At 38.5% G+C, this 17559-nt stretch overlaps 1 protein-coding gene across 4 annotated transcripts in view; it reads right to left on the bottom strand.

The window, feature by feature from the left end:
- Positions 1-4052: 4052 nt before the first annotated feature.
- The window catches only part of RPS6KC1 (ribosomal protein S6 kinase C1), a 127646-nt gene continuing 114139 nt past the window's right edge, over positions 4053-17559 (bottom strand). For all 4 annotated transcript variants that reach the window (XM_070734431.1, XM_070734432.1, XM_070734430.1 and 1 more), the window contains 3 exons: positions 15689-15771; positions 13627-13722; positions 4053-6044 (listed from right to left, as the gene is read on the bottom strand). In XM_070734431.1, coding sequence (XP_070590532.1) covers positions 5934-6044; positions 13627-13722; positions 15689-15771 — 290 coding nt within the window. In that variant the 3' untranslated portion in view covers positions 4053-5933. The remainder of the gene's footprint in view (positions 6045-13626; positions 13723-15688; positions 15772-17559) is intronic.

The raw sequence follows: 17559 nt of genomic DNA on the forward strand, positions 1-17559 counted from the left end.
AGGTAGAGATACCACTGTACCTACAATAATATGGCTAGCTGGCTTCCTTCTTTCCTTCTTTATTTCGACAGTGGGAGGGAATAAATTTTATTTGCTGACCAGGGCCACCGAGAGTGCTGGAACAAGACTAATATGGACCTCCCCCACTGATTTTTTCCTCCTCCCCCTCAGCTTTGTCGACGTTGACTTTTCCATCCAGTTGGGGCTCTGGTTGGGCCCCCCGTCCCTCAGGTGATTGCCAGGGGCCGTTCAGCCTCCTGGTTGATGTTGCTGCTTCTCCCTCCTCCAGAACTTTGTGCATTGGCTGAAAGTGCATTGGAAGGGGAACCCACCACTGCCAAGCTCTCCTCAGTTTCCTGCATGGGAAACCTGGGGTGGTGGCTTCACGGCCTTCTACTCACCTGATACATGCCGCCCGAAGAGGCCTCAGCAAAAAAGAAAGGGAGGGCACATATTCAGGAGACAAACTTCTGTCTTCCTCCCACCATGCATTTTTCCATTCCCTCCTTCCAAATACTAATGGCGGTATCAGCCTCCACACTGCCTTCTTGCTTTGGTTGCCATAGAAACAGGGAGTGGAGGGATGGTTAGATAGTTGCGAGTGTTGGGGAAGCTGTGCTGGGGATTAGGGCCCATCGCATACTGCCAGGCTACATGAACATATTTATAGCCTGCTCAAAGTCAACTTCTGAAGACAAGGAATGTTGAGGAGACTAGGAGAGGAGGGTGTTGGTCTTCTAAAATGCCCTCCTTTGCTCTACACTCTATAGCTGCATAGACTCCCAAGGCCTACATTTCCCCATCTTTGTAAGCCACTTTAGCAAATTGCTTCTGACAAAAGATTTTTAAGATTCAATTACAAACCAAATTTAAACTACCAATTCCAGATGATTGTGGAATAAACTTTATTGCATGCATTTCACATTAACACTTCCTCAGATTATCCCACTAAAGTTATCACTCTACAAATCCTTTACATCATAATTTTAATAATTTGGCTGGGGCAAAAAGGCAGTCCCGGAACCAGCGAAATCCGGGGGTGGCAGGCAGGGGACAGAATAGATCTGCCCTCAGTGTGGAAGGGATTGCCACTCTCAGATTGGCCTTTTAATCACACTAGATGCTGTTCTAGGAACTATTTCCAGAGTATACAGTCACTCATGCCCTCATCACCTCGAGGCTCGACTACTGTAATGCTCTCTACATGGGGCTACCTTTGAAAAGTGTTCGGAAACTTCAGATCGTGCAGAATGCAGCTGCGAGAGCTATCATGGGCTTTCCTAAATATGCCCATGTCACACCAACACTCCGCAGTCTGCATCGGTTGCCGATCAGTTTCCGACCACAATTCAAAGCCCTTCATGGCACCCGACCAGAATATCTCCGGGACTGCCTCCTGCCGCACGAATCCCAGCGACCAGTTAGGTCCCACAGAGTTGGCCTTCTCCGGGTCCCGTCAACTAAACAATGTTTGGCGGGACCCAGGGGAAGAGCCTTCTCTGTGGCGGCCCCGACTCTTTGGAACCAACTCCCCCCAGATATCAGAGTTGCCCCCACCCTCCTAGCCTTTCGTAAGCTCCTTAAAACCCACCTCTGTCGTCAGGCATGGGGGAATTGACACTTTCCCTCCCCCTAGGCTTATAAAATTTATGCATGGTATGCTAGTATGTATGATTGGTTTCTAAATTGGGGTTTTAAAATTAACTTAAATATTAGATTTGTTTACATTGTATTATTATTGCTGTGAGGCGCCCCGAGTCTGTGAAGAGGGGCGGCATACAAATCTGATTAATAAATAAATAAATAAATAAACTATAGTCTTCCAAGACTGAAGGTTGCCAGTGATGAATTAAAATTTACCAATAAGTTATACACAGTACCTTCTCCATAAACTTTTCCCAACAAATTGTTCTCTTTATTTTTAATTTCTAGAAATCTGTTGGCTAGCAGAGTGGCATTTTTAATATCTCAAGTCCTACCAAAGCAGAGAAACCTTATTTTTCCCTTGGAAGACAAGTATATGTTTACAGGCACTTTGTAAGGTGCAGTAAGCTTTGACGATGTAGTGAGATCACTTGTAAATCCCACTGGTGAGTTACCAACTGAGACCACTATGAAGGCAGACGTAGGGTAATATCTGAGGCTAAGAAATGGCCCTCTGCCTATGCAATGAAGCTTCTGTCCTTTCCCACCCTGCTATAGTCCTCTCCCTTTATTCCAGGAGTATCCCATATTCCAGAGCAGGTTTCAGGAGTCAGCAAAGAGGCATCAATTTCCCCAGCACATGGCACATCTTTGGATATGGTGCTATTCTCCATTCTGCTGTCTTGGTCATTTGTTTTCATTCATTCTTTTTTTTTTTACAAAGAGAGGAAAAGATGGTTAATTATCTGCTTCAGAACTGACACGTACAGTAAACTTGCACTGGCTGCCGATCAGTTTCCGGTCACAATTCAAAGTATTGGTAATGACCTATAAAGCCCTACATGGCATCGGACCAGAATACCTACGAGACCGCCTGCTGCCAAACAAATCCCAGTGGTCGATTAGGTCCCACAGAGTTGGCCTTCCCCGGGCCCCGTTGACTAAACAATGCCGTCTGGCAGGACCCAGGGGAAGAGCCTTCTCTGTGGGAGCCCCGGCCCTCTGGAATCAACTCCTCCCAGAGATTCGAACTGCCCCTACCCTCCTCGCCTTCCACAAAATGCTAAAGACCCATCTCTGCTGCCAGGTGTGGGGGGATTAACCTCCCTCCCCCTTTTCTCTGACCTCTATATTGATCAGCTGGACCGAGTGTGTATGACTGTGTAGTTAATGGGGTTTTTTATACATGTATTTTAATTTAGTTTAAATTTTAACGTTAGATTTGTATTGTATTGTTTTAATGTCTTGTTGTGAGCCGCCCCGAGTCTTCGGAGAGGGGCGGCATACAAATCTAATAAATTCCCAACATCCTGCTGGAGAGAAGACTGTCCTAGAAAGACTCAAAACTCCAATAATAAAGAATGCTAAAGGTTCGTGGTCACAACTGGAAGCTTTCTTCTCTTCCAAAACCATCACACAGCCACTGCTGGAAGGAAGCTCTGCATTTCTCTCTGCTTCAGAAATTTCCTCACCTCTCAGCACAGGAAGTTGTTGTTGCAGCTCACCTGAGGGAGTTCCTGTTATGTAGCAGTGGAAGAGTTTTGTTCAAATGAAGGTTTGGAGAATGATGTAATATCGGACAGCCCTCCATAATAGTAATTCTTTTGGTGACCTGGTTACAGCCTAGAAATGTTATTACAGTCCCGTGGTTTGTGTTTTTAATCACAAGGGGTGGAGGTGGGAGAAAACAGGAGCAGGGTAATTTCAAAAGGAACATAACAGAGCTTCCAGATTTCCTTTGGATCAATGAAGTCTTTTCCTTTTTCCACTTTATAGTAGCACCAGTTCTAGCTTCCAACAGATGTAGCCTGTCAGATGCACAGGGAATGGCCTGTAAAAATCTTAGCTTCCAGCATGAACTAGGAAGAATAGCAGGAATTACTAAAAAAAAAAAAAAAAAACAACTAAATATTTCTTTACCAAAGAAATTTACCCTTTGGTCTCCAGATAAAACTAAGCGAAACAAACAGGCCAGAGACTGTACTATACAATAGTGTATAGGCACGTTATAACTGACCAGATTGTGTACATTTACACAGATAAAAGAATACTAATGTTTATAATTTTTAGATCATCTGATTCTTTTTGCTTTATGTCCCACTAGGGGATTGCCAACTTAATCAATATTTCAGGAAATGGTTTAACTCTTCTTAAACTTTGGAGACTTTGCCTTCATTTTAAGCAAAAAGTTCTTCGTTTCTACAATTGAAAATAAAATTTTTACTCCTTTTCTTATAATTCTGAAACAACAGTCCTCTACATTTCTTGGGAGATAACCCATATTAAGCTCTCTGGGAAGTATGGAGACTGTTCACAAGCAATAGCATGTGGGAAAGGCGTAGTGTCAGGTGCAGATAGAGGGAAGGGTTGCCAGTGTTATGATGAATTTAAGAAAGTAACAAGGGACATGTTTGTATGGTATTTTAATATATGCGTTTAGAGCATAATATCTTAATGAGGCATCCTAAAGTAGTTATTACAGAAGATTTTTATATGTACTAGCACAATGACCTTTTAAAAGAGCGAGCCTTTATTTTAAGTACATATTAACTTTAGGTTGTCTTATTCTCAATTTTTGGAGTCTGTATTTTCATTTGACAAAATTATCAACAGATTAAGGACCAACAGCCAAATCACCATTATTCCAATTGTATCAGAAGTCAGCAATCTTCTGAAACAGCTTCTTGGCAAATATATTAAGAAAACAATATTCATGAAAAGCACAAGCAATCCCTTGTAGACATCTCATCCATCCCTTTTCAGTTTGGCCCAGTGGTGAAATCCATTTTTTTTATTACCAGTTATGTGGGCATGGCTTGGTGGACATGGCAGGGGAAAGGATATTGCGAAATCTCCATTCCCACCCCACTCTGGGTCCAGCCAGTGGTGGTATTTGCCGGTTCTCCAAACTACTCAAAATTTCTGCTACCAGTTCTGCAGAACCTGTCAGAACCTGCTGGATTTCACCACTTGTTGGGCCTGCTCATGGCACATACAATGGAATTTCAATGGTGAAGCACCAGTGCTTGGGAAAAGTTTCCAAATATTCTTTCTGATAGAGCACTTTAATATAAAACTCCCAAATTTTCTCAACAGTTTTCTGAAGACTCTCCTCCTTAGGAGGGATTCACAATGATAAAACACATAAAATAATGTTTCTAAACAAAGAAACAGTTGTAACAAAATTGAGAAGCTAAAACATTTTCAGAATTCACATGGGCAAATAAAAACACATGTACATGTAAGTGAAATTCTGCAAACTTGAAAAATTTCTATGTAAGCAAAAAAAACCCACCCCTGCCTACCATAGAAATATTAGAGTTATATGAAAGCATGATTTTGCATATAATAAATGCTAGCCTTCCGTGTATCCATATACCCATACATCCATACATTTTTCTATATTCCATTTTCTTAATCCATCTAAATTACTAAAGAAATAATTATCTAGCTGAGGGATTTTGATCTTGTAGTGATTTAAAACTTGAAGTTAAAAATTAGTCCTTTAAAACAAATATTGCATTGCAACCAATAAGCGAAAAATAGCAATAGCTAGATTACATTTTTCCATCCTTTAAGAGATTACACTTAACCATTTCGGAATTACATTGCATGATACTAGCTTTCATTCTCCTGCCATCCCCCTCTCCAAATTAGACACATTAAATGTCAAGTTTTGCAGAAGCACCATAATATTTCATTTAGCATATGTTATTGATAAGTTATTTTTCTCCCCGTTCTCCAGTCTACTTAAACTCAACTGTGCCAAGGCTACCCAAGTATTTAAAAACCAGCTCTATTCAACTGGCATGGACAATAGACATTGGAATGTACAATACAAATTCCACAACTCATCGTATAAAACAAAACAAAATACAAGGAGTCCATTCTCATTTGCATAATTCCCCACCAACACCAGAGCTAGATGTGACTTCAGTCACAGAGCTACTGCCAAAAATGGTGCCAAATCTTTTCCATCAAGATTCCCATCATTTAAAATGGGGGCAAGGAAATATATGACATGCAATGGCAACCGCTTGTAGTGCTCTGCAATTAGCGTTGCACGTGATTCCAACACAAAAGAACTGAAGTCAATCCCTAGCAGTGTGAAGAACCACACCTTTCTTTTGTCCAATCAAGCTTAAGCACTTCATATGGTGTTTGGATTCCAATTTCCAATTTATTCGTCCTGGTCTGGAAACATCTAAAATCTTCATAATGGCAGCAAGCCAAGAGTATTGTCTGTTGGAAGTCTGCAGCCCAAGCATAGACAACTTGTACAGTTTTTTTCACTTAGCTAATTCGGTCCAATCAATGGTGGCAAAAAAAGGGTGTGCTTTGATGTCTTCTACTCCAGCGATTCCAGCGCCAAGACGTTCCACAGAATTGAATTGCAAAAGCTGAAAAGAAAAGAACACAACAATGAACCCAAGCGTTTCTATAGCTCATTGGCATCCAAGTCTACGGAGAGGGGCGTCATACAAATCTAATAAATTAAATAAAATAAAATAAATTACATCCTCTGTAGTTAGAGCCCACATTTCAATAATATTTGTAATAAACTTCACTTTTTCCCATATGACTATTAAAAAACACTAAAACATTTTAAAAAATGGGAAAAGATCATAGTTACAGCCCTACTTTTATCTTATCTTATCATCTTATCATTTTGTTTGTTTGTTTGTTTGTTTGTTTGGATTTGTAATCTTGGAGTTAATTACATCACCTGACATTATGTGGAGAACATGCAGACAGAACACAGCAGCATGGGATCGACCATATGGAAATGGTTTCCATGCTGCTGATCAACTTAAATATCTGTGTTAAATATCTGAGACTGAAAGACAAAAACAAAAACACTTATACTGTTAACTTCTATTTCTTCAAAACTGGTTCTCTTTAAGCGCTTTCATAAATAAGTGCCAAATATAGACTAATATTATGGTTGGTTTCCCTTGCTTACATGAAGGTAAGCAATGCCAGTGCTATAGAAGAGTGTAAATTATCGGAATTGCACAACAAATATGAGTCTTTGAAACATCTGGCAGAGGTCAAGACAGTAAACTGAAGCAACTGAGTCTATTATTTAAATGTAATTGGATTTATTTATTTCACTCTCAGAGCAATCTTCTCCTAAAGAACTCAACAAAGCTTAGGTATTGCTACAAATGCCCTCACCTAGGAAACATATATAGTTTAAGGCAATTAGCTCCCTGAAAGCCACTATATATAGGAAGTAATGGGGATATCTGCATAAATTTTATAGGAAGGTAAATGCTCTTTCCTATAGAGAAATCCACACAAATTCTGTTCTCTTCTTCTATCACAGATATTATTACATTATTCCTTTTATATTTTTTTAACATCTATAAAATGTTTTAAAATATCAGCATCCAATCACCAATTTTCTTTTGTCAATATCATATTCATACAAAACACTATTAGTTCCTCTATTCTGTCAAGGTTACTCTTTACTGAACCTTTTCCTAGCCTGTCAGGATGAATATGTTGATGTAAGAAGCATGTCTTCTGAAGAATCACCTACCCTAAATATAATCTGATCAGTTTGAATCTTCAGATTCATGAAGTGAAAACTTTGCAGTCTAAGCCTCAGCCTGCAAAAAGAGTTAGCCCTAAACTCATTAAGAATGTAGTCAAAAGTCCCAAATCCAGCAATATGTTGCAAATTAAGAGACAGCGGAGGAAGTCAAGTGTTCTGCTTGAAAGAAAGAAACATTGATTATTAGTCAAAGTAAGAGATAAGTTTCTAGAGATGGCTCTTTGAGGAAAACTTATCTCCTATCTTTGATTCTGAGTATATGTTGTTGTTAATTGTTAATTGTTATTTTAGATCAGAACTTGAGATATCTCTGGACTCCTTTTTTAATTGCATTTTTAATTTATTTATTCATTTTCCAATATACAAATCAATAAACTTTTTAAACATAGTACTGTCTCATTCGTGTGTGTGTGTGTGTGTGTGTGTGTGTGTGTTTTCGTAGATTTTCACGGGTATATGTATGTAGATTGTTCTGAGTTCAGGTTTTGCCCCGTGTAATATTTTGAGTGTCTATGCGACGTTTCGGTGAAATCACATTCACCATCATCAGGCTGAAGTTTTAAGCTTCGTGTTGCTGTAAATATGAAAATTTCATATTTACAGCAACACGAAGCTTAAAACTTCAGCCTGATGATGGTGAATGTGATTTCACCGAAACGTCGCATAGACACTCAAAATATTACACGGGGCAAAACCTGAACTCAGCGGACAGTTTGATTTCACAGAAGTTTGATTTACTTGGAGTTATTTTGTGTTGTTTAAGTGTTCCTTTTATTTTATTTTATTTTTTAGTATATACACACACACACACACACACACACACACACACACACACATATATATATATGTTTTCGTAAATTTTCACGGGTATATGTATGTAGATTGTTCTGAGTTCGGGTTTTGCCCTGTGTAATGTTTTGCATGTCTATGCGACGTTTCGGTGAAATCACATTCACCATCTTCAGGCTGGAGTTCCAATCTCCAGAATGGTCCTATACATCTCTGTACATTCAAGTAATTTTATGTATAATATTTTCATCACTTGGTAGATTTTCAAGATTTTCTCCAGACTCTTTTGTAAGCTCTTGTGAATATTTTCTACAAAGAAAACTTTGAGTTTACAATATGCTTCATGTTATTTTGGTGAAAGATTTACAATTGCATTTATCTTGAATTTGTTATCAGAAGCTGTGTGTATATTTAACTGGCAATAAAGAATATTTCCTAGACTTCTCTAAACAGTGTAACAAATCTGCAAGGTGATTTGACAAGGAAGGATTGGCCATATCCTTGCAATTTCTCACGTTCTCTTAAGCAACTGCGTAGGTCGCAAATTGTGACCAATTGCCAAACACACAAAATGTGATGACTACGGGGCTGGTGAAATTGCCATAACCTGGAATATAGGTCAAAAGTTCTTTTCTCCAAGGCCATCATAACTTTGTCATTAAAGCAATGGTTGTAAATTAAGGATTACCTATACTGACTGCCATTAATTTTACAATATCTATATGTCATCCAATCTATAAACATAATCAAAAGTGGTCACCTATGATAAGTATATAAGGAGACCAGTAACTTTATTGTGGCTTTCTTGTTGTATTTAGATTTGTTTTCACTAAACCTGATTACTTATGAAACTTAACCTGTACTAGATCTTTGCACTTTGCTTGCAAGGCCTGGACTATTGAAGCATAATGGAGAATAGTTTTTAAATAGTTTCTAATTAAAAATGAGTTTTTAATTAGAACACTAGAAATTTATCTGAGTAAACATGTAATAAAAATGAAATATAAAAACTTTACTTGTCACTGTTCATTAAAGCTGGCTGAATCAAAGTATTTCAGATAAAATATTGGCTGTTATGTAAATATAGTGAGGAAGGTAGAGCTTGGCTTCTGGAATTCTTTTCTTTACCAAATATAGATATAGGAGGCATCTCCGATGGAGGAGGTATTTAATTTTATAAGTAACATGTTGCATCTATTTAAATGCATATCCTCTTCTTCACATTGCATCTCTGTGTATACGGCACCAGGAAGCACAGAGTAAACTGCATAGGTTCTGCTCTGAATCAAGTGATGAAGGAGGAGGAAAATGGAGTGAGAAAAGCAGGATTTCAAGCTGTTGTCCATGACCTCTCCCATATGGATATATATCTAAGAGTTCCTTCTGCTATTTTTCCTCTAGTGCTTCTCGGCTGAATCTAGCCTGTTTCAAACTTTTGCCAGCTTCTCCCATAATACTAAATTTAATCCTATTCTGTTCTGTTTCCAGAAGACTATCTTGCTGATAGAGGAACACTTTTCATAATTGTCCAATATTTTGGGAGGAAGGGGCTAGGAAGACAAAACCAGTTGTTGTTGTTGTTGTTGTTGTTGTTGTTATTATTATTATTATTATTATTATTATTATTATTATTTATTAGATTTGTATGCCGCCCCTCTTCGCAGACTCGGGGCGGCTCACAACAGTGATAAAGGACAATATGTATTGACAAATCTAATAATTTAAAATCTAAAATAGCAATTGTACATTTAAAAAATCTAAAAACAAGGAACCCCAATATAAAAAAACATACATACAGTCATATCATGCACTAAAACTACATAGGCAGGGGGAGATGTCTCAGTTCCCCCACGCTTGACGACAGAGGTGGGTTTTTGAGTATATATGTATTTTTATCTAAAGAACCTATTACATTATATGTGAGACTTATTATAACTCCCGGTAATTTTGTTTCAAGCTATCAAATATAGCCTAGCTTAAGCCTTAGTAGTTTCTGAAATAATCCTGAATATTCCACTTATTGGTTCATAAATAGAGATTATATCAGCAAATACTTGTTGTATTAAAAACCCTGTTGCCATTTTTATGTTATCTTTTATACTGCCTCTTTTATTTATCAGCCCACAAGAAATAAAAGGAAAAAAAGTCTCCATTTAAGTTTCGATGAAAACTAAATTTCCTTTAACTGATTTCAATGACGGTGTATGAGACAGCCAGTGTTTAAGACATTAGGCTAGAAACCAGGACTCTGTAAGTTTTAGGCTCAAAGCCATCTGGGACTCCTTGAGCTTCTTTCTCAGCCCTAGGAAATGGCAAAATCTGAAATCTTGCCAAGAAAACTGAGGAACAAACTCTAGGCAATTGCTAGGAGTCTGGAAGATACACGGATGCACCGAATGTATCCCTACTTGCACTACATGCAAAAAGTATTTGTTTAAATCATACGGAAAAAGATAAAAAATACTGCTTGATAGATAGCCCCAGCACGGTGGTTCAGTGGAAACCAATGTGATCAGATCAGACAGAGGAAAAAACTAAGAGGAACTGATGCTTTTCAGACAATTAAAATATTTATCTAAAAAAGTCTTCAAAGAGGCCCAAGGAGCTTTGGCAGCTGAAGACTCACAAATGAAATGTAAAGAAATAGTACGATTGATTGCTAGTAGTAATAATACTAAGTAGGTGTTTTTGTTTTGTTTTGTTTTAAAAATCCACAATAAAGTCAAAAGGGAGATGAATATATACATAGAAAGTGAAGTGAACTCTTCTTATCTGCAACTTCTGATGGAAAATGTTTGAAAGGAAGTAACCAGCATAGAATAAAAATATTTACAAAGGATAAAGGAACTGAAGTTTACATTTCTTCCTTCTTATGAGTCTGTCACATTTTAAATAAGCAGTTCAAAAGAATAATTTCATTTCTAAGTTTCCTTTAAAGAGAACTATAGCATAATGCAGTTGTCTTTGGTATTATTCGGGGCGCATGCCTTCATATGCATACATCTAATAATCAAAGTGAGAAATTTCCCCATAAAATGTATTCATTTGCACATCTTAAGTTGGCTCTGCCACTTAAAACTGCTCTAACCTCACTTAGTAAAATAACTCAAATAACTAAACAAGCCGTCTTTGTGAATATACATGAGTTAGTAGATAAGCAGTCAGAAAACAGCCACTCGGCCGTCTTCTGGAAAATTTAACAGCTGATACCAGGAGGAAAAGTTAAGTACAAAGACATTTATGTTATGAAGGCTTTCCCTGTTACAAGGGGGTGGGGAGGAACTTTTAATAGGAGAAAGGTAATGCAAAATAAACTGCATTAAAGCTGCATCATTCAAAAAAAGACTGGTTATTATGCTACCCAGGACAGCTTTCGAGAAATTCGATGTCAATGAAGAGTGCCTTAAGAATTTCATCTGTATCTTCAGGTAATCAAAGTAATAAATAATGCCTCTGAAGTGCGTAGCTTCTAGCTGGCTAGATCGGGGTGGGGTGTTATTTTTTTCATTGAGGTCACGGATTTTGAAATCCATGTCATGGGACACATTTGGCATGTATCTGCACACTGTTCCTCTCCTAGACATTCTGTGATGGGCTGACCCAAGCAATCTGTGAAGGGGGGGGGGGTGTTGGAAGAGGGAAATCATTATGACAAATGACTAGCTATGCCAAGAGTCCCGTTTTCCTTTTCCTGACAAAGCTTCCTCAAAAATGAATGGTAGTTTCCTTAGAAAGACACACAAAAGAAAGTTGATTTACTAGCCAATGGAGCAGGCTCTTCAACTCTAAAGTCAGCCACATGCATCCCAGAGATGAAACACTTCCTTTTGGACATGGGAAACCTTGAACCTGGGGGCGGGGAGGAGGGAAAATAACAAACGATCTGGCATAAAGTGCTAAATGTTGCTATGTATTGCTTTAATAAAACTCCCAAAGATGCCAGTGGTAAAATTCCATTCCTTTTCAGACTCCTTTCTGAGGTGTAGTATAAAGTATCTTCTATTCTACAAGTCTAAAACTACACGAAGTCATTGATCATAATAGCACATGTAGACTTTTATTCTCATTTACTTATTTTAGAAGACTTTTCTACTGTTCCCACTGAATACTGACTATAAATGTTTATAATCCTTTCTACATGAGTAAATTACAATAATAAAAATAACCACAATTTAAACAATTTTAAAAAACTAGATCTGATCGAAACGTAAGACCTATAACATTCTGTTCTGTCTGGGTCCCCCCAGACGCCAACACCAACCAAAAAGAGTAGCCAGACACACTGGTAAAAAGCAAAGGCAGTTTATATACTGGAAAGCAAACACAGGTAACAAAAACTGTTCTTACAGACAGGAACACGATGAAGCTTCACAGAGGTTTCACGAAGGCCAGGCAATAAAACAGGATTCTTGCTGGCAAAAACAACACTGGAGATAATAAAACCCATGCCTCCCCCAAGTCTTTCAGCCTTCTAGGCCACAAGCCAAGATCAGAGATGCCAAGAATCGAAGCAAGGTCACAGGACTCCCAGTTGATAACTCTCCACAAGACTGTAAGGGCGGGCCTGCCTTTTCAACCCTGCCGAGGAGAACCACACCCAAACCCAGCTGTTGCCAATTCAGGGATGGAAATACCTTTCTAATTGGCCCCTTCTTTGAGCTGCCCGTCTCTGCCTCATGTCTATTATAGCCTGTGCGTCTTCATCCAATGAATCCAGGCTACTAACTGGGGAGAGGCCCCCCCCAGGGGTCTCAGGCTGCTCTCCCTCCTCCTCTTCCTGACGTTCCTCTCCCCCGTCTGCCTAGTCCTTCCCTTCCTGGTCACTGTCCTCCTCCTCTGGGCAGAGCTCCGGCAGAGCTCCAGCCGGTCCCTGAGGAGCCTCAGGCTGAATCACAACAACATTCATACAATAGAACAGATCTAAATCAGTTTGGCTCCATCATCAAAGTTTATTAAAATAACCAGGCTTTATCGTGTTTCTAAATCCTAATAGATTATGCTTACTTTATTAAAAGTATACTTTTATTCCCAAATCATCTATGTCAAGAGAAATAATTAAAGATAAATCAATAGATTTCTGCAGCAACATTATGCCCTAGCTGTATTTTGGTGACAACAGGTAAATAGGCCTTTTATACTTCTTTATTATTCCTTTCCTCCTTTTCCAAAATAAAATTATTAAGACCAATGTTCATTCAATTTTTTCTGACAAAAATGGCTCCTATTTTTTTATAATGGTATAACTGTAGGACTTTTCTACCCTACACACTAATAGTTTAGTTTCTTTATATTACACAGAATTTTACTGCTAAAAAGACGTAGCTACTGGGGACACAATAAACCACAATCCTATTAGTACATTTTCAAACGCTGAACTTAAACATTATTCCCAAAGCTTTTACAAAAGCTTGTAAAGATAAATAGGAAATATGAAAAGAACAAAGCTTATTAACACTGTTAGGTGATAAGAGGCTGTCATTTCCACTGAGTGGAAAAAAAATCCATTTGTTACATTTTTGTAATATGATAAACTGAACATTTTTTATATGTTCAGTAAAATATATGGCATACATTAGTCTGATTTTAACTGTAACAAGGAATACAAAATTTATTCACGTTCATCAAGAATTTACCTGTTGAAGGAATGATCTGGCTTCTTCTGAAATGTGATCTGGCAAGTTTAAACAGGTATGAGTATTTATTCCTGCTGGGTGGCACTCCAAGAGAGTCTATGGCAAGCCAACAAGAAATGTACCATATTAATAATAATAATAATAATAATAATAATAATAATAATAATAATAATTTATTGCATTTGTATGCCGCGTCTCTCCGCAGACTCGGGGCGGCTAACAACAATAATAAACACAATATGTACAATCCAATAATAAAAAAAACTAAAAACCCCTATTATAAAACCAAACATACACACAAACATACCATGCATAACTTGTAATGGCCTAGGGAAAGAACTATCTCAACTCCCCCATGCCTGGCGGTATAAATGAGTGTTGAGTAGTTTACGAAAGACAGGGAGGGTGGGGGCAGTTCTAATCTCCGGCGGAAGTTGGTTCCAGAGGGCCAGGGCCACCACAGAGAAGGCTCTTCCCCTGGGGCCCACCAAACGACATTGTTTAGTCGACGGGACCCGGAGAAGGCCAACTCTGTGGGACCTTATCAGTCGCTGGGATTCGTGCGGTAGCAGGCGGTTCCAGAGGTAATCTGGTCCATTGCCATGTAGGGCTTTAAAGGTCATAACCAACACTTTGAATTGTGACCGGAAACTGATCGGCAGCCAATGCAAGCCACGGAGTGTTGAAGAAACGTGGGTGAATCTTGGAAGCCCCACGATGGCTCTCGCGGCTGCATTCTGCACGATCTGAAGTTTCTGAACACTTTTCAGAGGTAGCCCCATGTAGAGAGTGTTGCAGTAATCAAACCTCGAGGTGATTAGGGCATGAGTGACTGTGAGCAATGACTCCCTGTCCAAATAGGGCCGTTATGATAAAGAATGGCAATGCATGTTACTATATACTAAAAACTTAAAGTACTCCTCCTCAATTTATTCCAATATTTCCATAACTCTTAATCAGAAAGTGATTGATATTCTGTTTGGAAAGTTGTAGTTCAATTAGTTGAGCTAGTTAATCAGGTGTAATAGAACTGATTATCAGCAGAGGAGAACAGTGAAGGGTGCCATTGTTTTGGGAGCTTCGCGTTATGAATATTCATTATACATATCTAAAATCTCATTCCTGTTGTGAGATGGAAAAAAATGGGAGGTACAACCTAAGGTATATGGATTCAAACAGGTAATGATGACCCCTGTGAAAATCCCTACCAATAATGGAACAAAAAAAATCTCATTAAAACACAGAGCAATTATAGTAGATATCTCCTCACCAAAAATTATAAGTAGACTTATTTTGCATTGTGCATATACATACTATCTATTTCCACTGCAAACAAATCTGGAACACAAGCTGATAGGTTGTTCCTAAAGGTGTTTTGAAAATGTGGATGGGGGCAAAAGGATCAAGGAGGTACAAACCTCCGCTCCATTTCTCAGGCAGGTTATCCAGCCTAATTATGTTATTTTATATGCACATAACCCAACCTAATTCTCATCAACTTCAGGGATAATGGAAATTGTACTTCAACATACACCAAGGCTAGCAAGAGGAAATAATTCAGAAACACGTTAGGACAGGGGTGTCCAACCTTGGCACCTTTAAGAGTTATGGAAGTCCACAACTCACATGGCTGGCTGGGGAATTCTGGGAGTTGAAGTCCACAAGTCTTAAAGTTACCAAGGTTAGACACCCCTGCTTTAGGGCAGATATCCCAAACCTTTGCAACTGGTAGTTGGGGGAGAGGGGTTGGTTCTGCACAAGCAACTTACAAAATGAAAGTTTCTATCATATATATCCTTTTGAGGTCAGTAAAATGAGGACCCAGATAATTGGGGGCAACATCCTGACTCTAAACCACTTAGACAGGGCTGTACAAGCAGTATATAAGTCTCAGTCCTATTGCTATTCTATAGTATATTACTAAGCTCTCTAGGCTGCAAAAATCCTGATGTCCACTAGGTGGGAGCAAAACATTCATTTTTCTGTATCTCTTAGCTGAATCTGCATATTCACAGCCTAGAACTAATTTCCTAATTTTCTGTAGGATAAAGGTAAACCCTACCGTTCCAGTAAGGAGTTCAAAGACAAGGGCACCCAAACTCCACCAGTCGCAGGCCTCAGTTTCTTCAAAAACAACACCGACTTCTGAATGAAATATAAGCACAGTTAAAATTCAAACTTCAAATACCCGTTCAAACTTACATTTGCAAGAAGACTTGGACCATAGCAGAACATCTTTCCCCAATTATCTAGACAGCACTAGGCATACCAGTTTGATACAGCAATCGGGATTGTCAAATGTTTATTCTCTATCTAAACCCAATGCAACTGCTGAGTTCACCCATCATGCTAAACCATAAAGAATCTGAGCTTAACATTTTGCATGGACCAGCAACCCGTAGTCAACGACTATGGCTTTTTCAACAAATTGTTGTTACAACAAGCCAGAGCTAAGTGTGATGCTTCCAGTCACTATCACCGCCTCCACTTGGCTGGAAGAGCAATCTAATTGGGTGAATTAAAACAATTCCTAGTAATCCCAAAGTAAAATAAAACACACCAATAACAACATACAAAATGAAAAAACTTAAAAAACTTAAAACTTAAAGCAGCAATAGAGACACCTTAACAGGCACAGCAATTTCAGTCAAACCTACACAGGTTGGTATTTCTCATTCACTTTGGTGTATTCAGAGAAGGAATTCCAGAGTCAGGACCCACCATTTCCATTCTGAAAGGAGATAACGTCTCCTCTTCATGTAGGAAACAGGAATCTGCTTCTAGAGCAGTTGTCCCCACCCTGGTGCCCTCCAGAGCAAGGAATTGTGCAAGCTTTTTTTCTGGGCATTTACATCTGGAGGTCTCGAGGTCAAAAAAGGCAGCCTTACCTCCTATTTTCGTGAAAGGACAGGATTATAGAATTCACTGAGTAGCCTTGAGAAAGCAATTATCTCTCAGCAATGTAGCATGTAGTGGATTTAGCACTATAATGAGAGCCTTTTATCTTTAAGTGCTGTTGTTTTTAGGGCGGGGTAGTCTATGAATTTTTTAAAAAAAACCAGGGCTGTAATGGATTTCTGGCAAATTTTGTCTGAAATAATTAATAACAGTTTGCTTTTTTTTAAAAAAGATCTTCTAAACAGCCATTCGGAGAGGGGCGGCATACAAATCTAAATAATAAATAAATAAATTTTGGTGTAGTGGTTAAAGCTGCTGCGCTAGAAGCCAGGAGACCATGAATTTAATATTGTTTTATTGCTAAACTCGGCTGAATATTTTGCAGCAGTTACTCTCTCTCACTTTTAGGAAAGATGCAAGGCAAACCACTTCTGAAATCTTTTCAAGAAAACTGGAAGGACTTCTCCAGATATCTCCAGGGGTCAACAGTGGCTTGAAGGCACTTTCCCGCGTAAGGTATCCTAGAATTCTGTTTTATAAAAATTCCTAACTATAAACACTGCTCAAAAAAATAAAGGGAACACTGAAAGAACACATCCTAGATCTGAATGAATGAAATATTCTCATTGAATATTTTGTTCTGTACACAGTGTCTTTATGCTACTTGAAAAGAACTTGTTGCTTTTCCTTTTATATCTGATTGTTTTTACAATAAGGAAACATATCTTCTTTAATCAAGAATAGTTGCTGGATTTAATACGAAGGTCCTTTTTCCAAAAGTGGTATCAATTTCTCTGAGACATAATTGCCCCATTGCCCAGCTTTGGAATGGCAAGTCATAAAGAGAAATAGCACTTTATAAGGTAGGAATTCAGAAAGACACAATTACTCCCCCTAAACTGCAAATATTGATGCCATCCATCATTGTCTCTCATTTTTTTAATCAGTGCTGGATGGATTATTTCCACCGTATAAAAAGGACCTTAATGAAATGTCCAGCACACCAATGTCCTATGCTAGTAGAGCCAGGTCATT

The sequence above is a fragment of the Erythrolamprus reginae genome, chromosome 1 (genome assembly GCF_031021105.1).
Source record: "Erythrolamprus reginae isolate rEryReg1 chromosome 1, rEryReg1.hap1, whole genome shotgun sequence".
In the NCBI taxonomy this organism is placed as follows: domain Eukaryota; kingdom Metazoa; phylum Chordata; class Lepidosauria; order Squamata; family Dipsadidae; genus Erythrolamprus; species Erythrolamprus reginae.